The sequence below is a fragment of the Atractosteus spatula genome, chromosome 19 (assembly GCF_055471065.1).
Source record: "Atractosteus spatula isolate fAtrSpa1 chromosome 19, fAtrSpa1.hap1, whole genome shotgun sequence".
Lineage (NCBI taxonomy): Eukaryota > Metazoa > Chordata > Actinopteri > Semionotiformes > Lepisosteidae > Atractosteus > Atractosteus spatula.
In genome coordinates this window covers 2,571,690-2,599,121 of record NC_142724.1, presented here as the reverse complement: position 1 = coordinate 2,599,121, position 27,432 = coordinate 2,571,690, and the positions used below count along the sequence as shown (strand labels likewise).

Genomic DNA, 27,432 nt, shown 5'->3' with positions numbered 1-27,432 from the left:
TTACAGGGGCCATGTGACTGGGCAGATCATGCCCATCGTGTGCTTAAACTTGCAACAGGCTGTTTACACACGTGCTTGGTGCCCTGTGCACGCTTAAAATAAGCCCATGGGTGGAGGGTGTGTCCATCGGAGTGCGTGACCTCCTGACCTCCTTCCTAATACAGGAACTGCAGGCTCCCAGCACAGCGCCATTCCCCTGTGGAATCTGGGAACTTGCCTGGTCTTTTAATCGGTAGGGATCTCAAAGGCAGGACTGCTATTATTGTCGCTGGGCCCGTCTGTAACCCTGCAGCCTCTACCTGCTCTGGTCTCGGGCTGACAGCTGAGATGCTGGATTTTGTTTTAGGAAACCCTTTAACTTCAAAAGGGTATTAACCATCTAGCTGCATAAAACCCCCTTAAGGTTTTAATATTTAAAAAATATAAATCTGGACATTTTTCTCCTTTACAAGGGGTCTGTTTTGTGCACGCAGGGGAATGTAAAGGGGAAATTTACCCTTCACACATCTGGGCACAGGCCTTGAGCACCAAAGTGAATTTGAAATTGAAGCAGGTGGACATTGCTCGTTTGAAGAGCTTTTAGTGCTCGTCATTGAGATAAAAGACAACCAAACCTGGCACTGGGAAAGCAAAGACCAGTGTTTGTGCTGAATTTGTAAAGCCTGAATGTCTTGGCTTCACTCTGACTGCTCTCAACTCCTGTTTTATTTAGCTGTGTCTGCAAGGAAGGGCCTGTTTCCTGCAGCTCTGTCATTTTACCTTGTCTTGGACAGCCACCCTACTGTATATATCAAAGATGTTCATTCTGAGAAATCATATTACAATAGAATTACCAGAAGAAATTTCACTGAAATATATTTAATATATATTTTATTTTATAATAATAAAAAAACTAAACTTTATTTACAAAACTGCATGGAGCCACAGATTAACTTTCCATTTGTACAAAAATGTTACTGCTCGTATTCCACAAGCCCAGAGGCTAGGAGGACTTTTCAGGCACACCTACCCACAATCTTTTCAAGCGTCTCCTCGTACACAATGTTCAGGGAGAGGCCTTGCTGCTGCGATCATTTCAGACCAACAGAAATCAAAACCTTTCCGCACAGGCTGAACACAGGATGGGGGGGGGGTCTCTGGAAGAAGCAACAACAACACTGAACAAACAGGAAAACTCGAAAGGAAAAGCGACCGTTTGTGGGGCTGTCAGTGAAGGTCCAGGTGGATCCGCTGGAACAGAGAGGAAGACGCGGGTGTCCACAGACGGGCCACGAGCAAGGCTCTCGAGCAAGCTGCTCTCTATCCCAGTAAGAGAGCAGAGGCCTGGCACTCACGTTGCCTGCAATGAGCTCCCCTTCTAGACTACAGCCTGCTCTTCCTGGATTGCAAATGCAACCAAGCCCAAGTGAGACGTGTTTCCCTGTTGGCAACCAGGGAAAAAAATCAAAGACAACACAGCCACGTCACACAAACCCCAGCGCGTTCGGAAGAGCCGAGCACGTTGCAATCGCCTTGAACAAGCACCTCAGGAGAGACGGGTCTGAAACTGAAACGGAATCTGACTCGAGGTCAGGGAAGGCAGTTTAGTATTAGTGGACAAACACCCGGACCCTGGACTTGTAACTGGAAGGTTCTGGGTTCGAATCCCAGGTGAGGCAGTGCTGTTGTTCCCTTGAGCAAGGTACTTCACTCAGACTGTTGCAGTAAAACACCCAGCTGTAATAATGGGTTCAAACATCAGTCACTTTGGATGAAAACATTAGACACATAAATGTAACACTGGTAACCTATGTGAGTGATCACTCTTAATAAGAAGGGAAGTGGTTTTAAGAAGTGGTTACTTTGCACAGCAAATATACACACCATATAGTTTACTGGAATTTTGTTTTCCAAATTAATCCAAACTGTGATCCCTTCCATATGTGTATTGTAATACACTTCCCTTTCAAAGGAGATTTTCCTTCACACTGGCTCTGAACAGCTCTTTGTATCAGTAAAGACAGCAGGACTACTGTCTCAGCACTGCACGCTTCAGTACCCAGTCCGACGAAAACACCTGAAGCGCTTTCCCATTGATTAAGTGGCGCAGGGGTTCACCACTATCGGGAAAGACGAGGGCTAAGTGGAGCAGCAGAAAAAGTCTGAGACAGGAACTTGCTTTCTGTTCGGTGATGTCATTGTTTCCAGCAGAAGAACACGAACGCCAGGGAGCAGTTTCTTCCCTCAGCAAGTCATCTGGAGAGCTGCAACTCCGATTACAGGATGGAGAACAAAGAAGCCTAAATGTCTCTCTATAGGAGAGGTGGCAAGCCTAACAATTGATTATACACCTGCTTAGCAGCTCAATGTCTTTGCAGCCGTGATAATAACATATCTTTATTAAATTCAATTGGTCCCTTGTCTCATCAAGATCTTAAAGCATGTAACGTCCGTTTAACACTGCAGGCCTCCAGACTGCTCCGCTCTGGTTCAAGAGAGCCTCGCTCCCCGCAGACCACACGAAAAACAAGAGATTCAGCCTTTCAACAGAAAGCCGGCTGGCAGCGCCTGTCCGTCCGAGGTCTTAGAAAGAGGTGATGAAATCTTTTTCCACGTCCGAAATGAAAGGAAAGGAAAGGAATGGCAGAAATGTTCCTACCAGGGACATAAATCAAACAAACGAAGGGATTTTATTAAAAAAACCAACGCCAGGGGGGCGGTCTCCGGCTGCAAGGCTCTTCGCACACAGAAACCCAGAGAGAGTGGGAAACGGGGGCGTGCCGGGGGGCCGGAGAGGGCGGGATTGCCTCTCGGGTCTCAGGTGGGCAGGACCAGCGCCCGCCCCCCGTCGCCATTAAAGCACGGAGAGGTCGTGGCAGGACTTGGACCGCACCTTCAGGGCCATCTTCTTGTTGTTCTTGGCCACCAGCCGGTCCAGGAAGCGGCGCGCCTTCCTGGTCACGCTCTCCTTGCGCCTGTAGACGGAGCGCCGCCGCTCGTTGGTCTCCTTGCTGTCGCGGCGCAGGCGGATCTGCCGCACGATCCCCTCGAAGAGCTCCTGCACGTTGTGGTGCAGCGAGGCCGAGGTCTCGATGAACTTGCAGTCGAACACCACGGCGCAGGCCCGGCCCTCTGGGGGGGGGGAGAGAGGCGTCAGACAGCCTGGGGACAGAGGGCCTGGGGGGGCTCCCAGCTTCTCGTTCAGGCAGACACACATGGTGGCAAGAGGCCCGGTGCCCTCTGACCCCGGCGCTGCCACTTACCCTCCACGGCCACCTCGCGGCAGCGCACCAGGTCGCTCTTGTTCCCGACCAGGATGATGGGGATGTCCTCGGCCTGCCGGAGGCGCCGCAGCTGGATGCGCAGCTCGGAGGCGCTCTCGAAGCTGGCGCGGTCCGTGATGGAGTACACGATGACGTAGGCGTTGCCCACCTGCATGCAGTAGTCCTGCACCCACTTCTCGTCCTCCTCCTGGCGGGGGGGGGCAGACACAGGACAGGGGCGATGGGCGCGGTGTCTTCACACGGCTCACGCTCACGCCAGCAGAGCAGTGCTCAAGCGCCACAGCTTTGTTCAAATAAACTCAATATTTGCGTAGTGGATAAATATAGAGTTGCTTCTTCCTTGCGTACAAGTATACGTTTTTCTGTTAGTTATCATGATCATTAACTGCATTTCTTCAACACTTTTCAAAAAGCGCTTGACATGCAGGAGGGGACCGATTCACACACCACTGAAGTGCAGCCCCCACCTGGGAGACACCCAGCAGCCTTTCTGCCCCAGCAGCCCCCACGTGGGAGACACCCAGCAGCCCCTCGACACAGCAGGTGAGGCCAATGACTGAGAAAGTGCTTCACCAGGTGAATTAAGGGGGGATTTAACTGCGCAAGCCCAGAGTGGAATTTAACACTCCTGCCCTGATGAACAGCGCTTTGGAATCATCAATGACCATGCGGTCAAGACTTCAGTTTCATATCTCATTGCAGGGATGGGACTTACGCTCTAGAGACCCTGATCACCTTACTAGGTGAACCATGTGGAAATTCTGGTGCAGAGGGGAGAGTGCCACCTACTGGTCGACCTGTGCCACACACAGAAAAAGCCTCTTTTTCCTGACCGGTCTCCCACCCCACTGCCCAGCAGGCCCAGCCTCTCTGACCCTCTGAGGTCGGACAAGATAGAAGCAGAAGGTAGTGCTGCTGCTGCTGTATGGCACGGCAGAAAACAGAACACATTCTTGCACTGGAGCAAAAAGCTTTTGAACCCCACCCCAACTCCCAGTCCTCTTAATTACTAGGTACGCATTAGCCTGCTGATTGGCCCATTTGTTCCATCCCGGCCTCATATCGCAAATACAATCACAAGCAGCAACAACAAATGCCCTGGCAAGAGCAGTGTGGGAGAACAGGAACAAACCAATGAAAAAGAAAACAGAGGCAAACCACCCATCACAAGCTAATTGAGCAGGGCTGGCAGCCCATTGGCCTTCCCAGTGCCGATCCATACCGGTGGAATTAGCCCGCACAGCCAGCGCTATCGCAGATCTGAGCAGCCCCGTCAGAGCGGCCGTGCTCCGATTCAGGCTCTATGGATTATCGCTGGAGGCTGTGGACATTTTTCCACAACGCGGTCAAAGGAGGGGAGTGGGGTCAGCTGCCAGACCTTTTGTTTTTCCCCAAGGCCGTTTCTGTTTTCTGTTTTCCTGCGCTCCGCTACACATCTGGTTTAATTTGCAGCTGCAGCAGGAGGAGGCTTTGGCAGCAGCGCCTCTCGCCCGCTGCGCCCGCGAGCTCCACCTCGCTGTTTTACCAGCCGCTCAGGAGCGCGGCGATAAAGCGCTGGAGAGGAGGAAAAGATTTCTTGCGCACCTGGTCATAAACTGCACATGGCCCTCCACCACCTTCGCAAACAACAGATCCATGCCAAAGCAAGTTTCCACAAGTTGGTTTTTTTTTTATATATTCAGGACAAATATTTCCATGAGGAGAAACCAGATTCTAATAATAGGTGGAGGACTGTGCCAAGTTTAGCAGGTTAACTGCTCATGAGGACCTGTTTACCAGAATGCAAAGCTCAAACAAATGTTGCAGTGAGTTTGAATAATTAGAATAATTTTTTCCCCCGATAGTGCGCATTCCAAACCCACATTCCTCACCGGAAGTGATGCCACTAGCCTGGGAATAGCACGCCTGCAGCGTTCGGGAACAACAACACTGCTGTCCCTCAGGCGCGGAGGGGGAGGGGCAAGCCTGCAGAAACAGAAGGGAGGGAGTGGGAAGACATGCGCCCCCTGCTGGGCGGGGACATACCTGCTTCTCGGCCTCCCACGTGTCCATCACGATCAGAGTGGTCTCCTCCCCATCGACAGTCAGGGTTCGCTCGTAGGTGTCCTCTGAAAGACAGGGCAAAGCCAGCTAGGTTCAAGGGCACAGCACAGGGCACGCGGCACGCTCTCTATCGCCTCCCGAGGGTCGGGTGTTGTCATGGGTTCCGCACCCGAAGAGCGAGAACTGTCGCGACCCAGACTCGGCGGGTTGGGTGTCTCCTCCTTCTCCCGAAACGGTCTTCTTGGCTGTAACCCGGACAGGTTTCGTTCCGGCAGAGGAACGGGAGGGGGTGGGGGCCGAAGCGAGGCGGCTGGCCGAAGCTTCGCACACACGAACCGCGAAGACACTCGCGACTCGCCGTGCCGCCGCGTTTCAGGGGAGGCCTCGCGGGCAGGAATCGAGACCGGCTTCTGTGCCCAGAAACAGCTGCGCCAGCCTGGAGACAGAGACTCCCAGCTGAGGGCCTTGCTGCTCACATCCCTCCTCTTCCCAGGAAAAACACACTGGGGGAAGTGGGAGTTTTCCAGACAGAGGAGTGGCGCCGCACCGCAGCTCAGGTCAACCCTGTTGCCGTTGTGTGTCCGCAGTCTAGCTCTCGGCACTCTTACGGTGTCATGCTAACTCCCCCACGCTGTGCGGCACTTCACTGGAGTCCCAGTGGCAGAGACCCGGGCTGGGACCGGGGACCGGGATTTCCCGAGGCTGGGTCCTGGGTGCGTTTAAACAGCTGGCCTGCGTTTGCTCGGTTCACCACTTCACACTGAGCCCTGCGGCCTGCGGTCAGCCCTCCACCGCTGGCACCACGGTCGCAGCGCAGGAAAGAGGTCTAAGCGATTCGGGAGTGCACCAGGGACACATGCACAGCGAGCACGCCGAGCTGCTCGAGACAGAGGCCAATCCTGATCTGCGGGGAGGCGGCGTTCAAAATCGCTGATGGCTGTATAGGAACGTCTCTGGCACGGCTCAGTCCTGGCGAAAATGGCTCCGCAGGCCTCCTGTTCAAGTATTGACCAGGCCCGTGCACCCGAGGTCTGACAAGACCAGGTACACAGTAGTAACACTGCGGCCATAACTGGCTGCCGGACCCTGGAGAAAGAAGAAGTCAAGCTCCTTCCATTCCCCGCAGTCCTAGAAGTCACGCTCCTCAAGGAAACTCCATGCCTTGCGGAGCTTTAACTTGTGGGCCTTTGTCAGGAATATGGGGTTTGGTCTGTGCCTTGTGCTCACGGGAAAGGACAGCCAAGACTACAGATATCCCAAAACACTTCATCACAAAAGAAAAACGGCTCAACCGTTCTCGTTTCCATTCTCCTCATCTCCTGCCTGGAAGTAACACCTTCAGATGGAGGGGAAACAGATCACAGTGACAAGAGGAGACCTTGTTGCCTGTGAAGGAAACACACAGGGGTGTTTAAATGGCACAATGTGCCCATTTCAGGCCTTCCTGCAGACGAGCCAGACTGATGCGTTTGTAAGGCTGTCATTAATCTAATTTCCTCCACTCAGCCCAGAAGCTGTTGCTAATTTGCCATGGAAACATCTAGTGTGTGACTCAGCCTCCTCGAACAGACAACTCACTAGTGGACCACTTCCCATAGTGCACCTCTCACCATGCTAACGGGGGCCGCAGCCTCTGCGTTCGAAGCCCTTTTATCTGTATTTTTCCTTCCAGTCTACAAAGAGCCAGAGTTTGGGCTAAAAAATACACGCAGTAGATCTCATCCAGGAGGTGAAACACAGCCTCCATGGAACAAATACCAATCAGCCCAGACAATATATCTTATTTTGTTTTCCATTTTCTGACACAATGCAGGGTGGTGCAAAGGGAAGCAAAGAGATTTCAGTGAATTTCTTTTTTAGAACCTTTTTATTTCTGCAAAACCTTATTACCTATAATTATTTGCCCTTTTGCAATCAGCTGTGTTTTGCTTCAGTGCCAAAGAAAAGCTTTTTTCTTCGCTCACCCCTTTCTCCGATCACGTTCGAGGGAGGTGCTGTGGTCTTTTGTGGTCACGAACCCCAAGAAAGACCCCACTCCCTGCAGCGCGTGAAAACACAAGTGAAAAAACAATTTCACCGAAACAAAAATGTAATTACTTGCACACTTCACGTCCACAGCTTCATAGCTGCTGTGAGAGATATAATCCCGACTGAATTAAACAAGTCCCTAAACCACTGGGAAATCCGACTCGCGTGAATCTCTAAGGGCCACACATTTTCTAGGCTCTCCTCTCGAAAGAGCTGTGTCGCCGTGTTTCCCTTAAATCTCTCCCCCACCCACCCGGTCCTCCGCCACGTCTCCCTGAGGCGCCGGAGGTCAGGGCCGGAGAGTGACCGCTGCCCACGGGACGCGTCCGTGAACGGGAGCTCCGCGTCTCCCTTTCCCACACAGAGCCCGTGACGGTGTCCCAGGAGCCGGAGGGAGACATGACACCGGCCTGCGCTCTGTCTCCGGGACCGCTGTCCCACCGCCAGGACGCTGTTCACTTTTTCAGAGATAAATCCAGCTTTAGCAAGACACAAACACCCGACTAAAACTAACTGAACTTCCATGCAAGTCATTGCTGTGATCTTGAGGAAACTGCAGCTCTGCAGCCGTACCTACTGAATAGGTGTTTTGAACAGGTCTTGCACTGCGGATAAAGGTTAAAGTTTTACACTTCCCCGATGATGCTACTGTGTGCAAATATTGCTTTAAAACACTGTTACGTCATTACAGAACCAGTACCTCTGTTCTGGCAAAGAGCATAAGCAAGGTCACAGGTCAGAGGTGGCCAGGCTGTTTTGCCCTTCTAACGTAACCTGGGTGGTAGCAGCTACTTGACTGGATGTTCGGACCCAGCTATAAGCTTTGGTGAAGCTGTCTCCGAAAAGCACAAAGTGTCCAGTAGCAGATCTCTCCCCGCATGCGTGTTTGCTAAGCCTAAAGCATTTCCAGAGACAGGGACCCAGAGCTGGAGAGCAGCAGCCCAGCTGGACACCGAGTCTGAAGACAAACCAGTCTAATGTGTCAATCTTGCCCCCACTCACTGCTGTCGGGAGACTGCGAGCCTCTGGGACACTGGGGAAGGCGGGGGAGGGGGCGAGGCCTCATGGCCTTGACACGTCAGGCAAGGCCATGAGGTTTGATATAAAAGCAGAAAGGCGAAACAGGTCACCAACACTTCTCTTTAAGTGTCAGTCATTGTCCAAACATCTGGTCTTTTTTTAAACCATGTCACTGCACTGCAGTCAAATATGTAAATGCCTGCTTAGGCCAATTCATTCTGCACCAGTCCAGAGCCTGTTGAAACCTGCTAGCCTCACAGACGATGGCCGCTTCCCTCCCTCAGTGCGGAGTCAGCTGTGCTTGGGTTCGAGCCTGTGCCCCGCAGGCAGGGCTGTCTCGCTGAGCTGCCAGTCAGCCCCGCGCACAGCAATGTGGAGTGCCTGCTGTCTGGGCCAGAGAGCTCCCGGGTGAATAAACAGGCCGTCTGTCAATACTTCCCAAACCCCAAACACACGCAGCTCGTGCTCGTCTTAAACACAGCTCAGGGCTCCGTCTGAGCATACTGGCCAGCGGCACTTCGCTACAGGAGAATCGGTCCGTGATTATTCAAAGTTCCACATCTTGGTGTGAGTTGCTCTCACAGTGCCCGGGGACACTGCACCCAGAGTGCTCAGTACGTGCGTGAGCGTGCCTAGGTGCAGAGCATGCACGTACAATAAATCATTAACCTCTCAGTGCCAAACACAGACGTACTTGTGGGGCCCCTGACGCTGGGGGCCTCGTCTGCAAACAACTGACAGGTGAGCTGGCATCGCTTCGGAAAACCCTCTCTCTCTCTCCAGAAACCCACACATCCTGCTTAACTACAGAGTCCAGCGCTGCCCCCGCGCTCAGGTCAGGACAGCGAGAGGAACGGGCGTCACGTTCCGACTTACTGTATTTAAACTTAAGGCGCGTAAAAAAAGGAATAGCACATCCCGACAGTCTGTACGGTGTTTTTCTGGCAGATAACCGCCTCCAAACAAACGCGAACACTAAACGGATGGCTCTACCCCCGGAGCTGCGCGTCAACGCGGTCATCAATAGCGCCTGACAATCGATCGGGGGTCTGACGGCCGATATCGCCACGTGACGGCGCCTCTGCTGCCCGAAGCGGCGCCACACGGGCACGTGACGGCAGCGCATCCGGGGTGACGCAGCCGGGGTGCCCCAATACCAGGGGCATCGACAGAGAGGCAGTACAGCCCAGCGATACCTGCCTCCGAATTGCTGCGGGGGAAATTCAACGATTCAGTGGCAGGATAGAACTGTGGACGAAACTTGCTTTAAGGTCTTGAGCACTGAAACTCTTCGGCGATTATAAACGGGCATCGACCCAACAGCATAGTTGGGAGCAAGCCTCCTAGGGTACCTAGCTGAAAACAAAACAAAAAACTTCCACCGCAACTGGGTTGCAAGACTATGCGTTTAAAAATCCCTACCGCCAAGCCAGTCTGAAATAACCGTGTCATATGTTAGTGACATCCCCTCGTCCGCTCTCATTCTGAGTTCACCAGCTAAGGCAATGGAAGAAAAAAAATGTTCTTCTATCAAGCAAAAGCTTTTACACAAGCAAAAACTGCTTGATCCAGGACCAGTTCGGGCAGCTACCAACAGTCCACATCACGGCGATAACGGCCTACAGTACAACGCCACAATAAACTTTGACAAAATCCAACTTTGAAATTGGGCGCATTATTTTAAGGCAGAGGATTGATACGAAATAAGCAAAAAATAATAATAATGTTGCCTTCTAAACCATGAGCCGCACACAGTCAAGAAAAAACAGCTCGTGCTTATTTTGAATTCAAGGCTTAATGAAGACGAAGCGAGTGTGAAAACCGACACTTTTGAGCTGTCGCACCTCCTGGATGGTCGCTCAGATCTTTCTCCTGGATCCCCGCGAAGATGGTGGCCAGGCTCGACTTCCCCACCCCGTGGTCTCCGAGCAGCACGACGCGGTACAGGCACTCCGCCCCGGAGCTGTCGGAGTCCTCCGAGTCGGTGGACCAGCTGGCCCGGGAGTGGAGGGTCTTGTCCCCGGGGTGGTAGGAGGCAGAGTGGCCGAGGGCGGGATGGTGGGGGTCCGCCGAGGGCTCCCCGTCTTTCGCACCCGACTGGTGCGCGGACGGGATCGGCGTGCTCGCCCTCCGCCTCAGGGTCTCCTTGCTGTCTCTCTGCGTGTTCAGCGTCATCCTCTCGGGTCAGCGACGAACGCGCCCTGAAAGAAAAGTTCTGCCGTCTTAAATATCTGACAGCTTAGCCCACGGGGGACATGAGATTTAAAAACAACAAAAAAAAAAACAAAAAAGGCGAACCATAAGCGCGCGGTTTGGTCTGCTTCTCAGTCTTGGGACACAGTCATTCCCCTGGAGCGGCGGTGCGAAAGGTGAACTTTGTTTTAGGAAGAAAAAAGAAAAGAGAAGCATCGTTACAAGTTTTGTTTAAAGAACCGTACCTCGAGTCAGATGAAGATACTCCTCCGCGGACTGAGAGAGAGAGAGGGGAGAGGAGAGGGGTTCGCTGTGCGCGCAGCTGCCCCGTGTGTCTCCGACCCGGAGCGACTGGAGGACCGGCTGCCCGCAGAGGACGGTTCAAGTGCGTCGGTCAGCCGTGAGCTAATGTGCCACACACTCTCTATCCCATCATATTTGTTGCACACACACACACAAAAAAAGGTCTTGGGTGTTTGAATTTGCTTTTGTTGCTGTTGTATAGAAGTGCCGTGGGATCTCTGAAACGATACCCTCTCGGAGCCACGGCAACAGCGCTCTGCATTCCACGACCTTGTTAAAAATTTAAAAGCGTAATCCAGGACAGTGCCATTCGGCTCTCCCACACACTATACCGCACAACACAACGGCTGTTTTTTTCCCCTTCTTCCTCTTTGATAGACATTAGATGCAGCAGCGCAGACACACACGACTGCGAAACCTCCAGACCGATGGTTATATTTGCAGGGTTTTCAGCTACAAACCGCTCGACGCGGATGGTGGAATTACGCGATGGTAACTGTAACTATGAAATGCGGGAGAAAAGTAAATGCTTTTCGTAAATTCATTGGCATTGTTGTCCAAGCGTGCAACGTCGTTTTCCGAAGACAAACCATATTACGCTTCTGCGAAACCGCTCTCTCTCTCTCTTTAAAAATGAAAACAGCTTTTTTTTATTATTGAAGTTCACTTCATCACATCTATGCGTTGTTTTTTCTGTTTTCGGAGAAGCTCTAGGATTACTTGTGGATGCGCTGCAGAACGGCTCCGCAATCAGATACAAAAAAAAAACAACTCCGTTTCGGCCCGCAGACAGTATTCAAACCCCGCTCCTGAAAAAGGAGAAGTTTCGCAGGTGACACCTACCCGGAGCCGGCCAGCTAGCCGCTGTGCGCGCCCCCTAGCCCTCGGCAGTGCTGAGCTGCGGGTCTCCGATCCCTCATTCTCTCGCTCCGCGCTCCGGGATGGCTCTGGCTCTGGCAAGGCAACTTCATCTTTTTTTTTACACACAACCAGTCCGGCCCCTGACGTAAGGGCGCAAGTCATTTCCTTTTGGAAAGGGCCGAGCTGTTCGTGTAGGGAAAAGTTGTGGAGGTTATAGGGAAAGTACGGAGTGGTGGCCTGGCTGCACTTTGGGATGTTTTTACAAAGTTTTTACTTGTACTGTGGGTCTGTGTTTTATATATACATACTCCTTTGTCACCAAAAATGCGATCCTTTTATATTAGAGAATCATAGTGCCATGTATTTGGAGAAAAAACAAGTTTTTATTGTAAGAGGACGTGTGCTTACCACCGAGTTAAAAAAGAAAGCAAAAGACCCCAGACCTGATTCTCTTAGTAAATTAAAGTACTACAAAAAAGTTTGCAGTGCAGTAAATGAAAAGCATTAATCCAGCGCCTGGAAATAAATGACAAATTCCTCTAAACCTGAGGCTCTCAGTCACTGCTGAGGTCTTAATTCTAAAGGTGCCGACTCCAAATAGAAACCTTAACCGGACAGGAACATTTCTAACTGGAATGGTGACATCGCAATTCCTGCGATAGATCGAATCGGTACGTCTGTGCGTTTGTTTCACAATGGTTAATCAATGAAACAGAAGAAAAGTCATGTACCTAGGCATAAGGAAAGTGAAAACCTCTTGTCATTGAGCAATGCACAGCAGGTTTATTGAAGGCTCTCCCTGGTGTTATGTAAAAAATTAAGCATTTCACTTCAATTAAAAAAGCAGAACAATTATTGTTCTGTAATAAAAGGCCTTCTAGAGTCCCATACCAAGCCATAACATTTGTATCCCAGGACTGAGCAAAAAGCGCAGACTTTTCTGCAAGAAATCAGATTTTTCTGACTTGGCTGAATCTTTTCCAACTGCACACTGCACACACATTCAATCTGTTATCCATTGGATGGTGTGCCGAAGAGCCTACCAATTTATAAACGCAACTGCTTTCCCACACTGCGGCACATTGTGGAGTCTTCTTTCAAACTATATTTCCTAACACGACTCCAGCGGATACACACAGGGATTAGATATAGATTTCTCTGCTGACTACTGAATTTAAACCATGCCAGTTATAACTTCCAGAACAAAAATGGAACACTTTCTGTCCTGGAAATCTGTGCACAATCACCACCATGAGAAAGGAGGTTCTGAATGAAAATATAACTCGCTTTTAATTCTCAAAGGATATAAAAGATGAACACAAGTGCACAAAGTGCTTCATTTTGGTTTCACATAGTAACTCAACAGATAAAGTTAGGTTAAAAAGTATTTGCATTAAAAACATTCTGTTCCTTGTTTGCCCACAAAATCCAACAGTAACAACTCTAAGGCCCTTGACTGCAACAGGGTATAAACCAAATCTCCTGTGAGAGACACTGAAATGATTTGCTTTCAGAGCTGCATCTAAAGAGAAAAATGAGTTCCACAAGTTCCAACTTGTTGCAACTTAGAAGAGTAATCTTTATCTGTAAGAGTGGTACAAATACAGTCTGCTCTCGATGTAACTGGCTGTTGAATCTGAACAACCTAGCAATTAAACATAATGTTACAAACACTGTATATACATTTTTCTGATCTGGATTCAATCAATTCAAACGCACGAGCGCAGATATAGAGCGTTTCTGATAAGTCCCTCCTGCCATGATCAGTGTAGCTAAATAGGGAGCCACTCCTCTCTGGGAATGTTTAATGTCACGTCCATATCCGGAGCACATCTGCAACACAGACAATAAACAAATTAGTCTTACTGCTTGGATTATAAAATACTCAAGCTGTACTTAAATCATTACTGAGCCTGAGAGAATACAACTTCGCACAGTGAAAATGACCTGTAGGCCTTCCCTTGTGTGCTCTGGGATTTTATATGATTTAGCAAAATGTTTACTTGGCACTGAGGTGTATTCTTCACCGTTAATGTAAAAAACGTATTTCGATTCAATGAGAAATAAATATTTTAACTTTGCAAGGCTGTTAAATCAGAAAATGAAAAGAGACGGAAGGAACTCGCCTCATCAGAAATAAAACTATCATGGGTCCAATGCAAAATGTTGGAAGACAGGTCCCTGAAATGAGCCATTTAACTTTTTTTTGTTGCCATATTTAATGCTAAATTTCAACAGCACGTGGGCTGGCAACTGAGCACGGGCCTGTTTCTGAAACTGTTCACGCCATTTATTTATTTGGATATTTCTTCTTGTAAAATAGGGCACAGAATCCAGTGGTGCCAACTAAAATCTTCTGACTAAACATTTATTAAAGGCAGCAAATTAATGACACTCTGAGAAAGGACATAATATAAATCATTTATTTCTATTCCACAGAAATAAGAATGCTTCACCTTATGTATGACAGAACCCCTGTTAATGGGGGAAACTACTGTTATCCTCAGAGCAGCTTCACACTTGTCATTCAGGAAAAAGATCTTCTTCATTGCTTGAAACATTGCGCACACTGAAATCAATCTTATCTCCGCTGGCAGAGATCTCTGTTCCCATGGACTTATTTCAACGGAAACATCCTTTGTTCTTCCATTGAAATAACATATTAAATAACTGCACTTTGGTACTTAGTTGTAATAAAAGAAGATGTAAAATAAATAAGAAAAGGATCATATTTCAAAACCAAATCTACATTTGTTTCTTGTTTTGGAACAACCTGCTAGAAATTTGAGTCCCTTATGAACTATAATGACAGATTTGGACTCTGCGATTTCAAAGCTTGCTGTGAGTCTTCGTGTATCTTTAAGATGTCTCAGAGAGATTTTCCAAAACACTGTACTGTTATGTTGAGACGTACAGTGCAGTGCTCTTCCCTTCAGCCAGCTGTTCTGCCCATATTGTGTGTGCCTGTGGTTTAGCATTGGAGAGCTTCAAGTCACAAGAAGCTCAGAAGAAAATGATTAACTATCATGGGAAACCCTATATGGTAAACAGTATGGAAAACAAACCTCTTACAACAATTACATATAGAAAAAGGCATTATTTACTCATATATTTTTCCATTATGTTATTCATCCTCTTTAGTAACCTTATTCTTTATTGTCGTCAGAATCTAATTAAGTGCTTTTTTACGAGTTTAGTAAACAACAGAAGGGGACTGGAGAAGCCTGTGTATCAGTGCTGAAACAGATGTCTCTCATATGGTGTTTTTTTTAAGTGACCGGAGCTCAGATTTCCCTCATGTTAGTAACATGCAGTTGTTTGGGTAGCCTTCAGCTAAACACAGAGGATGCTGCTGGTTCAGGTCAGAGGGTCCCGTCACACACACACAGGCAGTGTTTTGCCCTGGCACAGTTTCCTGTCTCATATGGGCAGAGGGCCAGGGACAAGCGGTTCGGTCTGAGCAGGTTACATGAGAGGCATGGAACAAACGTTACAGGAGACGTGGCTGCCATGATCAGGACCTGATGATCATCCCCGACGAATTAGTATCTACGAGCGCACAGAACTACAAGAAACTAAAGACTCAGAAGAAGCACTGAGAAACCAGAAGTTATACTATGATTCATCTGCTATGCAAGCATGAGAAAAGCATGCCAGGCTGAATAACGTCTGTGCTTCGACACAACAGCAGGTTCTTTTTCGAGGTGCAGAAAAAACAAACAAACGCAACACTGCCGACACACTCCGCTGCTTGACAAAACAAAAGAGCAAAAGACAAACTGGGCCAAGGTGTTATTCAGCAGTTCTTCAGAATACAAATTGTTCTTTAATGTTGAAAAACTGCAAACCTGAAGATGGAAATCTTGCTCAGAGAAAAACCAGTAGGGGGATTTCAGTTCAGGTACATACATGTACAGTATAGTGATTCTTATCAGCTCTGAGCTGTGTTTTTAATCGTGTGAATTGTGTGTAGTGATCAGCTGGTCTCATTGGTGAACACAAGATATCTTGTGGTGCAAGTCAGTGATGATTACACAGCACATTAGTCTATAAACAGATAAACATACTTATCTCTTCTGGGGAAAACATCGCAGAATATCTCTTTCCTGATGTCCGCTCTAGATTGCTGGAGCTGCTGGACGGTTTTCTCTAACGCCTGGGTCTTCTCCTCGAGCTCGCTGATCATCTGCAGGGTGAAATGGAAAAGAAACTGAAGAAGACACACAATGACATTTAAGAAGAAACGGACAATCCAGGCTTCCGATACTGGAAACGACAACATTTCAGTTTTTAAGAAAAATGTTAGTCAGTTTCTCTTCATGGTGTTAGAATTCTCGTTGTTTATTTACAAACCTGAATACAGTTAAGGTTTTCAACTCACTTTTTGGTGAAGTTCGATTTCCTTCTTCATTACTGAATTAAGGAACAGCATGTGCTCCACTCCAGGAGGAATATAGGTCATCTTTTCCTAGACAGTTTAAATAAACACCAGAATTAATTTTTTTACATCGTACAACCTGGAACCTGGAGACACGGACCAGCGGTAGGTTTGGAGTCTATGGACACTCTGCGGTGAGGAAAGAGTGGAGATGGTGCCACGATCTCCCACTCGCAATAATGACATCTTCTAGGCCAGTGGTTTCTGTCCTGGTCCTGGTAGCCCACACAGCTGCTGGTTTTCAATCCAGCCCACCTTCATGACATAACTAAGGCCTAACTCAATCAAAGACTTTGCTTCAGCTGAATATTTGCATTTTGTTTCTTGTCACACGTTTGGGATTTTGTTTCACTTACAATATATACGATGGTTAAAGCTACAACATGTGTTAGAGCCGGGAACACACAGGTCAGGTCAGTCTTATTATTAAGTCAATGAAGGGTTTGACTATGTAATTGAGGGCCCGGCTGGAACACAAACCAGCACGACCAGGACTGGGGACCACCAGGGGAAAGGACAGTCAGTGGAAAATGACAGGAGTCACAGGTCCCTGGCTGTCAAGATAGCTGTCAAGCTGCTAGTAACTACAGTAAATAAACAAAATAACCACATAGGTTACAAACAAAAGGAAATAAGGAATTTTTTTTTGTTCTAATCGATTAGCTAGGACAGTTAGCTAATCATGGCTTATGTAGCAGTCAGGAACTATGAGAGAGTGTCAACAGTTAATTCTTAACTGGACAAATGGGCAATGTGGGAGCTCATCCCAGCCTCTTGGCAGGAAGTGATGTCACTAGGCTGGCTTGAGCTGTGCAGGACGTGAGCAGGTCTTCATTACCTCAGCGACTGCGGACAGCATCTCATCTTCAGTCCTCCTGAAGGACTTCTCCAGCTTCCCCATCTCGGTCTGGGCAAGCAGCTGGATATCCTCTCGCTCATCCTGGCCGAAACAAAAAGTGAGGCAGCTTGGAAAAAAAAAAGCTCAGCTCTGCTTTAGCCATGCACTGTAGTTTGTAACAGCAGTTCCCACTCTCTCGAGATAAGCTGGCTGGGTTTTAGACTGGCCTGTGGAGGGATGTTCATAGATGCTGTTATAGAGAAAGCTGCTGTCTATGAAAAAGGTTTATGAGAATTGCGCTTGGCTGCACGCCTTTGCTGTAGCCTGGACCTCTGTGGTGCTTAAAATATATTCTCACATCCCCCGATCAAAAACACTGAAGCAGGTCAATTCTTTAAACCTAAGACGTATCTAACTATGGAGTGAAAGAGAATTATATGTTTATTGTATTTTACTTTAGTAGTAAAATTAAGAATACATGAAAAATGTATTGGAAAAAAGAAATATAAGCAGCTAAGTCTTAGTTGTCTTGGTAAACATCTCCTCCTTTTCAAGAGGGGATGTTTGTCTGCTCAGTGGTCTGCTCTGTCCATGTCTATGTGCACTGACAGCTTATCTTGCGAGTGTGGAACATGGGGTCAGGTGAGCCTGGCCAGTACGATTGGCTACCTGATGCGTCTCCTGCAGTTTTACGATCTCTCTCTGCATCTCTGCGATCCTCAGGGCTTTCACAGGGTACTGCTTATCTTTGTATGTCTTCAGCGTGTGGAGCTCTGCTTGGGCTTCACAGACCTCTGTCTTCAGCTTATTTAGCTGTTCTTCCAGCCCTACGAGAGGCCCACAAACGCAGTGTGCATTAAGCTTTTTCTCTACTATGTTATGCCTGCTGCACAATTCATCACCAAGCCTGCCTAAATCCTTAAAAGAGCAGTGCAATGACCTGTGTGTAATAATGACTCAAAGAAAGAAATGGAAGGTACCTTGCGGTCAGGCACAGATTGAAGACAAAACTTCAAACAACTGTGTTTAATAAAATCACAAATCAAGTACTTGATGGTGAAGTTCCAAGAGCCAGACACAAGAAAGGTAAGTCTTAAGAGAAAGCTGACATTATGAACTACGCATGAAGATACAATTTGATTTGGGCCACAGTGTAAAAACACAGGTTCTCTTTAAACATGATGGCAATATCGTAGCCCAAGAAAGCAGGGAAAGTGTTTTTGTGTGATGCAAGCAGGAGGAAGCATATATTGCCTGTTTTTTTTTTCACTGACCCTGTAGGTCTTTCTTCAGAGTGCTTTCTGTCTCCTCAAGGTCGGCTTTGGCCTTTCCAATCTGGCTGCGACTCCAGCCATCAAAACCTCCAATTGAGTCCTTTGAAGACAACGAGACAGGGAAAAAACATAATTCTCAAGACACCAGTGGAACAGTGCTCTGCCTTCACGCAGTTTCGTGTTGAAAACACAAAGGCAAGTTGGGACAACAGGGCACAAAAGTAACTTCTCAAACCCAAATCCTTGCAGGTTCAGGATACAGTCTGCAGTTAGTCATTCATTAAAGTCTACAGCAGACATGTGGCAAGTTACAGCATTTGAATCTGACACAATCGATCTGTTAAGCTGTAGAAAAACAGAGAAACAATATTCCTCAAATTAGGAAATGCTGCCAGCTGGGACTGGAGTCCCATCACTTAAATTTCAGCTAGAGTTTACAATCGCTTAAACAAAACACCCTAACCTCTTCAGTCCTAACACTAATGTGTGGATTAACATAAAGGAACTTCTTATGACAACAAAAAATGTATGGAGCTTTGCACAACAGGAGTTCAGGGGGAACGGTAGATCCTAATCTGGCACACTTGCTCTTGCCTATGTATATAAGTCCCGTGCCCAGGACTTCCATTCCCCCCCCCGCCCCTTCCCCCATCTACACCCCGGCAGCAGCTCCCTGGCTCATTCCTTGCAATAGTGAGGGGGTGGGAAGTTCATTCTCTCAGATAGGCGGTCACTCCCTCAGCCAGACGAGTCTCTCTACAACACTTTTCACCCCTCTGTCACATTCACTGGGATCTAACAGGACTACTGAATTACATGGCTGGGCTGTGTGGCGATGTGTGACCACATATGACGCAGTCCCTCACCCCCAGTTTCTCATGCTGATTCAGGAATTGCCTGGCACGGACGGCAGAAATCCGGTCTTCTTCCCTGATCTCCTTGGCCAGGCGCAGGTTGGTCTCCTGAAGTGCTGCGTAGTGCTTCTCAAACTCCGAAATCGCCTGCTTCCTAGACCTTATCAGAAACTAACCACACGTGCATGCGGACTTATTGCCTTGCAATGGACAAACGCACGTCCTTCTGACCTGGGGTACAGAGAACCTTACACTCCTGTCTTGCGGCTGAGACAATTCTCTTTAAACACAAAATCCAGTAAGTAGAAGCCATCTTAAATGTGATAATCATTTAAACGACATATCTATGGTTTCAAACCTACTGAGACCTATTGATTTAGCTACTACTGTTCATAAAATGCTATTTCCTGGGGTAAGTAATGTTTTGTTTCGACTCCCTAAGCTGCGCCGAAAACAGATATCACCCTATCCCAGCATGTCCCACCCTGTCTCTGATCTTATCCCCAACCACCCAAATTCATCCCTGCACTCAGCCCTAGAGCCAATCACAGCTCCTGACTGCACTGAAATCAGAAGCGTCAGGCCCTCCTCATCTTTAAAAGAGTCAGTACCTTCAACACTCTGATGTTGTCCCTTTTCTGAAGGACCTTCGGGTCAGACTCTACAGTCTTCTTCCGCCACAGGTGCCTGCAGGCTGATGAGGCAGGCGATTCCAGGACACGAGCTGTGCTTGACCGAGATCCCACTAGGAAATAAAAATGGCCACAAAGTCCTCGGTTAAGTCATTTGTTGTTGTTTTTTTTATTAGTGGACTTCAGTTCTTTCACAACCAAATATATCCAAGGCTCGTCATTTGTGACTCAATTCATCAGACACGATTCTCAATCATGCAAGTTATTGCCTGCTCTAGCCCTCAGCCGGCTGAGGTTGATTCTATTGTCCTCACTCTGTTACTTGTTAATGAGAAGCTCCTTTTCCATTAAAAAAATAATCTTCTAAAACCTCCAATTCTTGCACTTAAAGTTGTTATCTTCATAAAGCGCATTAGAAAACAGTCATGCGCAATCAGGGTAAAAGCCTGCTTTGTTTCGTTGGTTTTATTACTGCATAATAACTGATGATTTCTACGATAATAGGGTTCAACTTCATTTAAATACCAGAACTTTCTCCATGAGTTGTCTTTGAGTGTAATGGTGATGCCTGAGTCAGCTATGCACATATAATTCAACACCCAATGACTTTATATGATCTAATGCTGAATGTGTTTTATTGAGAGGACTCCAGGGCTCTGCTCTGGAGTAAAATCTCACCGGATGTGTGGGTGTGCTGCTGGCGATCAGCAGGGGGCGACAATGGGCGGCTCACTTCCTGGCGTGACTGGGTGGCTCTGGGATGGCAGCTGGCCGGGCTGGGAATGGGTGGCAGGGAGGATCGCAGCGCAGGACGAGTCCCTTGACCTCCGGGTCGGCTTCTTCCCCTGTCCTGCCGCGCCCATCTGCTGTAGTCCTAGGCGGTTCAGCCCGACCCACATGCCCGTACATGAGCTGGTATGACCTTCTCATACTCACCCCGATGCCCCCACTACCCCCCAGAGGACATCCTTACCACGCTCTTAATTTGCACACTTGTTGACATGTTTCCTATTGGAACAAGTAATACTGTAGGTTTATTCCAGGCTGAAAAAAGGAAGAAAGAAAACACAACGTTTCGGCTTTGGAGGTGGAGGTTCAGGTGAAGAAGGCTCCATGGCCGAAACGTGTTTTCTTTCTTCTTTTTTTCAGCATGGAATAAACCTATTACTTGTTCCTTTGCAGCCTATGCATGCTGACGCAGCTCCCCACCTGAACTACTATGTTTCCTATTGTACCTGTCTGTTTTGAACAATCTACAATGGGGACGAACAGCTTCAGACCAATCACACGGCCGGTTAGCTTGTTCCAAACTCCCACAACCTTTTGCTGAAACGCCCTTCCACTCAGCTTCCCCTCAGAAGCCCTCTGGCTTGTGCTTCACTGTTGTTCAGTAGGATTCGGCAGGGCCCATGCCGCCAGCGCCTCTGCTGCAGGACGCGCTGGGTTATAACATAAGAAGAACAGACTGAGCCAAGAGAGCTGTGTCTCTGAAGGGACTGCCCTGTTTGAACTCTCTCTCATTCCCGGTTCCCGCTGTGCCTTCCTGGTGTTCTCCAGCTCTGGAGGACGCAAGAGGAAACTGAGGGGAAGCACTTTTAAGATTAAGCACGGGAAGACCTTTTCTTTAAAAAAAAAAAGAGACTTTGCCCGAAGTCTAGAGCAAGCTAACCTACCGTGTTGTTGAAACCGACACCCTGGCTTCTTTCAAGATATGTCTGGACAAGATCCTTAGATTAATTAGCTACTACTAACGACCAAACAAGCCAAATGGGTCAAATGGCCTCCTCCTATTTCTAACCTTCCTCTCCTCATATTTCGTCTGTTTGCGAGCACATTGGACGATTGTTTCTATCGGTCTTCAACAAAAAGATCAATAAAAAACTTTTCCAGTACTTAACTCCTGTTAATGGCTGCAGTAATGAAAAGCAGAGGAGCACATTTCCTCCCTGTGCGATGTCAGGCCAGGGCAGGGGCAAAATGGCTAATACAGTACATTTCTTTAAAAATGTGTTTGTTGTTTTTTTAAAATGGGTATCATACATGAATTATTATTAATCCCTTTATTTAACCAGGTAATGACAAATTTCCATGTACAATGACGACCTGGAACACCGTTTATACAGCGGTGTGTGAAGTGAGGAGCCGGTGCAGTGAAGCACATTGATCAACAACACCATCCTAGCCGGAAACTGAACCCCCAGCCTTCCTGTCCAGCGTCCTGCCCCATGAAAACTCACCGCATTCCTGAACTCCTCCTGTAGGGACTTCACAAGACAGCTCGTTGATGAAGCCATTACTTATCACCCTCCAAAGGCAAATAAAGAAACTTGTCATTACATTAAAAGTGTTGATTAAAAATCAGCGTATTGGCTACTAAAAACAAGAACACCTTCCTCCCCCTGTTCACTGAAACAATGTGGTAAAAAGCCTACATATACAGTACATGCTTTCAGAATAAACCCTGGGGAATCTCTGGGTTACTTTAAAGGCACGGTCGTACAAAAATAAATTACATGAATGTGTAAAAGATTTTCTATCCAAAATTAAAACGATGGTCAAAAGACTGACGGCAGACTAAGACTGCTGCAACTCTGAAATCACGCCCGGGTCCTGCCTGTTCTCCTGGACCAAGGCAGTGTCTTTGCGGAAATTAACTGTCCGCCAAGAACAGCGGACAGCAAACAAAAAAAAAAACCGTGAGAATGTATTAAGTGCAATTGTAAATGATGAATTACAATTATAAAGTGAAATGAATGGCAGTAAAACAACATGAAATACAGTACTCACTCTTGTAAGCCTACATTTGTTATCTTCAGTAGTTGATCTATAAAACCCGTTACGACAAAAAAAACAAAAACAAAACACGAATCTGGAAGTTTTTAAATCGTCCTTCTGATTCAAGTTTCAGCTACTTCATGTCTCCGACCTCTGCTTGTTTACCATAGCAACCAGCCCTCGGCTCATCAGCCCGCGACTGCCGCCTGCTGGCCAGTTTGCAGAAAGCCCGAGGCGGCGCTCCGCTCCTGCAAGCCCGTGGTCAAGAGGCCCGGCGAGACTCATTACTGTGCAGCCACAGTTTCCAAGAGGCAGCTGCGTCGCTACCGATAATTATTCAATTAATGACAGTATTTGTCACCTAAACGTCCAGAACCGGAGGCGACAAAGAGAACCTAAAGTGTTCATTAACACGATCAGATCGCGCACAAAAACCGAGCACTCTTGAACACTCATAAATTAGACATTAGATCACAGGGTGGAGCGTAACGGTGTATTTCCGAACCAGGCCGGCTCAAATTAAACATTCCTGTTTTGTTTTTTTTACACATGGACTTTGACGAAAACGCCCTATTCCTCGATTGAAAGGTATATCGGTGAACGCAGAGGAACCAGAGCAAAGTCTCCAACATAATCAAAAGGTGAAAGTCTTTATTGCATATAATGGCGGAATTTAATTTACAGTAATATTGGCAATTGTAAATGAACAAAAGAATGTGCTGCACTAAATAACAGTGAAATGCATTTATTTTACACTCATAAACATTTTAATCTAAAATAAAAGGTATGGACCAGTGTACAAAATAAGCAGTTTTTCCATAATACTCTGCCTTCTTGTGTTAAAAGGCTCTGCAGGAACTCATACAATGATGTACATATCCATGAGGATTCAACATAATATCCCAGATCTTAATCATATCAAAACCTTAAATTCCAAGTGAGAATAGGGCTTTTTAAGATCCCAATAGAATGAGTTGGTAAGATTTTTCTCAACTGAAAGAGTGAATCTACAAATGTTTAGCAAAGTACAGGATCAAAACATTAACAGTGTTTGATACATTTTTTAAAAATGTCCGGCAGTAAAGTTTTCATTTCAACATCATTTCAGTTGTGCCTCAAAACCACAACAAAACAATCTCAATCTGTGATCCATGTCTGGAAAATAATCTATACCTTGCAACAGGTATGTATTTGGCCCACCACACCTTCAACAGCAAATAAAGAAAAGTATCATTACAAAAAAAATATTAATTAATTAGAAATTGGTGTCTTGTTTCTAGAAATCTAAAAAGAATTGCAAGCATTCGTCAAAACACACCTTCCCCCCCCATTCCCCAAAACGATTCGCTAAAAAGCCTGACTACACTCCAGATAGTTCTGGATTAAAACCTGGGGAATCTGTTATTTTACAGACATTCCATCAATGAGTAAGACATCTGCCACCCAAAATTAAACTACACCTTCAAAGGTTGAAGAAAACAGCAAAGTAAAAAAAAAGTTGAGCTGAGTCCTACAGCAAATTTCAGGGCCATGGTCCTCCGCTCCAGCACAGTCTTCTTAGGTCCTACTAGGTGGTCAGTCACCCCCACAGTCTCCCCCTCCACAGTCTCCCCCACCCCAGTCTCCCCCTCCACAGTCACCCCCACTCCAGCCTCCCCCTCCAAAGTCATCACAGTGTCCTCCTCCATCATCTCCCCCTCCACAGTGTCCTCCTCCATTATCTCCCCCACCACAGTGTCCCCCTCCATCATCTCCCCCTCCACAGTGTCCTCCTCCATCGTCTCCCCCCCAGTGTCCTCCTTCATCATCTCCCCCCCAGTGTCCTCCTCCATCGTCTCCCACACTCCAGTCTCCGTCTCCACTGTCTATGTCCTTCACCCCCCGGCTGGTGAAGAGGCCGTGTCCATGGTAGGGTTTGTGCTGCCCCTTCTTCTTCCTCTCCTGCTTCCTCTTCTTCTTCGAGGACTGACCCCCCATCTCTCCCCTGGCACCGGTCAGGACTCAGCCGCACGAGCTGCAACAGCAACGACAACGAGGATAACAACACTGGAACGTCTCGGGATCTCCCCAACACGAGCACGCACCGCACAGCCGCTGAGCCAGGCAGGCTTCACCTCACCGCTTGTGAAGGGCTCTGTCTGATCTGCCGGGACCTTCGTGTCCGCTCGGCTCTGTGCACTCAGCTGTAGCTCACAAACTCAACCTGTTCACGTTGCCAGGGAGCGCCAAACAAGTCTAACCTGGTCGTTTCCTTTCTTTCATTTCCTGGAGTTGGGGGGCGGGGGGTGAGTGCCCTGCCTGCATATTGACATTTTTCATTGTGTATCTGAGACGCTTCCAGGTGGCATCAGCGTGCATTCGAATTGGAGCTGTGGATCTGTGCTTGTGGAGCAGGACAGCAGGATGCACACAGGCAAAGAGTCTGCAGAACGGGGCTACGGGAGATTGTGATCCCCAGATAACGGGGAGACCAAAAGATTAGATCTCCCAGCTCTCAGCTGTGCTCTTATGAAAGCTATGGACTAGTTAATGGAGTAATTGATCAAATTTGAGAATGCACATTGATTTATATCCCAGCTGAAGGTGAGCATTAAATCAAGTGTCATCCAGCCAAGAGATTGTGGGACAATTTGTTATGGACAATTATCAATATGAGACACAACTACAACACAGCGCTGCCACTTCTCAATTAGCCACCGTGACACAGTGCTTAACAGACCGTTATTTAATGTTTCGTTCACAACATCAACAGAGACAGTTTTATATGTATAACGTCTGTTTCAGGGATCCCTGTTGAAAGGGCCTGGAAATCTGGCCCCCCAGCCAGACAAGTCCTTACAAAAGAAGCTCACCATATCATATGAGCATCTATGTATGGTCACTTGCTTTGTTAAGCACCTTGGGGCAACCTTGTTGTGAAAGACACTATATAAAAATGAACTGACTTGAACTGAATTGAACATAGGCACAGCATCAGCCTAGCACTCTGTTGAAACACCATAAAGCCAAGCATATGGTCTGTATGCACAAAGTTCTACAATTTAACTGCACCTATCTGGTGACATTTTTGTTCGGTTGGGGACAGGGCATTCCTGACATGTCTCTGCGTTTCTCAGCAGTGACATGACAATGGTTCTCAGACCTGCGAGCAGGGAAACCAGGTTGGCAGGTTTCAACCTCGCTGTGCAAGAATTCAGCCCAGGGCTCTCAGCTAAAGTGCCTGAAGGGACTCCTGGATCTCGAGTGGCCCCGGCACTTTCCCACTGAGTGGGATGCCAGTTCAACCAGAGAGTTTCTTTCTTTGCTCTGGGCTATTAATTTTTTCAGAGGCACGTTACCGTGTGAAAACAACATTAAAATCAAATGCTGCTGCCAAGCACTTTTATAGTTCCAACACCAACATAAGAGCTCTGGCTCCGATCACTGGGGTCCAGAAATGTGCAGACTTTCATTGTCTGATGTTATAAACAGCTCCTCCCCTGGGTGACGCATGGGGTTAAACCAGTTAAGGGTTAAATGGAGCCTTTGATCCCTCCACAACCCAAAGCTGTTGATGACTGAAGAGACAGAGAAAACCTGCTGGATTCTGGACACGGAGCTCCTGATTTGGGAGCCATTTTTACTCTGTGGGCCTCACAGTGCCTACAACAGAATGAGCTTCAATTGAAAATGGAGAGCAGAAGGCACATCTTTACACAAAGGGTTGTGGGAGTGTGGAACAAGCCAGTGTGTTCTGGCTTCAGGGAAATAATGGATGAAATCCTCAGATTCCTTAACTACTCACACCCAGAGAAACTTCACGGGCTGAATGGCCTCCTCTTATCTGTAACCTTTGGTCCGGCCCCATAATTCAATACATTACTAACTCAGTTGAATTGATAAAGGAGACCTCAGGCTCTTCCGGTGACAACACTGCAGGTGCACATACACCGGGAAAGCCATAGGGGGCGCTGTTGCACTGCATTTCAATTGTAAATCTTCAATTTGCCTTGGAGATGTGTAGAGGAATAAAGGAGTTCTTCTTCTCAGACTCAGTATTCATAATGTTTTGTTTCTATTCTTAGATAAGTGCGGAACTGCTTATTCTCACCATCGTGTAAGAATCATATGGACTTATAACATATATAAGACTTTTCACTGACCCCACCTCTCCCCAAAATTAGATGTAAAATTAAAAGTAGAAGATGAAGTTGTTAGCCTGGTCTTAAGGGATAACCTTTAAATATTTAAGAATTATTTTCACTTGGTTTAATTTCACCGTGCAAATGACCACAGTCAGAAAATCATGAATACATTGTGTTGCTTCAAGAACCTCCTTTAAAATATCAAAGTAAAACCGTAATTTCCGCTCTTCACATTCTCCATTTTTAAACACTGGAAAAATAAAGTTCTAAATAATCTAAGCATCGTGCCGACTCTCTGTGGTGTAATCTCGTCACTAAATTTAACCGGCTGGAGAACGATACTGATATTTCAACAATTACTCACCCGTTGAAGTAGAAGAACTAAGACGCACGTTACAGCTGGCTATGGCGTCTGATTTTCCATTTACCTCCGAGAAAAAACTTTACCACGACCGCAGCCATTGCCCTGTGAGTCCAACCTCCATCTCCCGACAGACTCCAGTATCGCAGTTTGCAGGTTCTTTCGAATACAAGGGTCGTTTTTTACTGCCTTCCGTAACTGCATGCGTCTGAAACAAACATGTTATGGGAAAGTCTTCAGGTTTAGGTTAGTCTTTAGGAAAGTGTTAAGGTCTTACCTTAATGTGTTATAGTTTTCAAACGCCAGACTGCTGGTGGCTTTTAAGAACTCTAGCTCGTTTGGCGTTTAGTAGCTAATTCATCCCAAAAGATCTCGTCTAACTGTTTCCTGAAAGAAGTCAGGTTTTATTGCTACTACAACATGGC

At 47.3% G+C, this 27,432-nt stretch overlaps 2 protein-coding genes and 1 long non-coding RNA gene across 6 annotated transcripts; all 3 read right to left on the bottom strand.

Moving 5' to 3' along the window:
• Positions 1-853: 853 nt before the first annotated feature.
• Positions 854-11,808, bottom strand: rem1 (RAS (RAD and GEM)-like GTP-binding 1). 4 transcript variants are annotated; one of them, XM_088937533.1, is made up of 6 exons: positions 11,694-11,808; positions 10,653-10,728; positions 10,199-10,555; positions 5,289-5,371; positions 3,243-3,450; positions 854-3,111 (listed from the first exon to the last, which is right to left on the bottom strand). In XM_088937533.1, the coding sequence occupies exons 3-6, from the start codon at positions 10,527-10,529 to the stop codon at positions 2,834-2,836; spliced, it is 900 nt and encodes a 299-aa protein (XP_088793659.1). In that variant the 5' UTR covers positions 10,530-10,555; positions 10,653-10,728; positions 11,694-11,808; the 3' UTR covers positions 854-2,833. The 4 variants fall into 4 exon arrangements, with proteins under 4 accessions (XP_088793659.1, XP_088793656.1, XP_088793660.1 ...); XM_088937530.1 differs by lacking the exon at positions 11,694-11,808 and adding an exon at positions 10,793-10,900 and having other exon boundaries at positions 5,135-5,371; positions 10,653-10,703; XM_088937534.1 differs by lacking the exons at positions 10,653-10,728; positions 11,694-11,808 and adding an exon at positions 10,793-11,082.
• A 1,459-nt stretch (positions 11,809-13,267) lies between these two features.
• c19h20orf96 (chromosome 19 C20orf96 homolog) lies at positions 13,268-22,704 on the bottom strand. Its single transcript, XM_088937288.1, has 11 exons — positions 22,535-22,704; positions 21,985-22,052; positions 20,426-20,621; positions 19,727-19,860; positions 19,128-19,286; positions 18,262-18,361; positions 17,657-17,814; positions 16,988-17,089; positions 16,093-16,179; positions 15,779-15,897; positions 13,268-13,544 (listed from the first exon to the last, which is right to left on the bottom strand). Exons 2-11 carry the CDS (start codon positions 22,039-22,041, stop codon positions 13,484-13,486), a joined length of 1,173 nt encoding a protein of 390 aa, XP_088793414.1. The 5' UTR covers positions 22,042-22,052; positions 22,535-22,704; the 3' UTR covers positions 13,268-13,483.
• Positions 22,705-23,153: 449 nt separating this feature from the next.
• Positions 23,154-27,408, bottom strand: LOC148817843 (uncharacterized). Its single transcript, XR_016094476.1, has 2 exons — positions 27,011-27,408; positions 23,154-24,536 (listed from the first exon to the last, which is right to left on the bottom strand). It is a non-coding gene; the product is annotated as an uncharacterized LOC148817843 (long non-coding RNA).
• Positions 27,409-27,432: the final 24 nt, after the last annotated feature.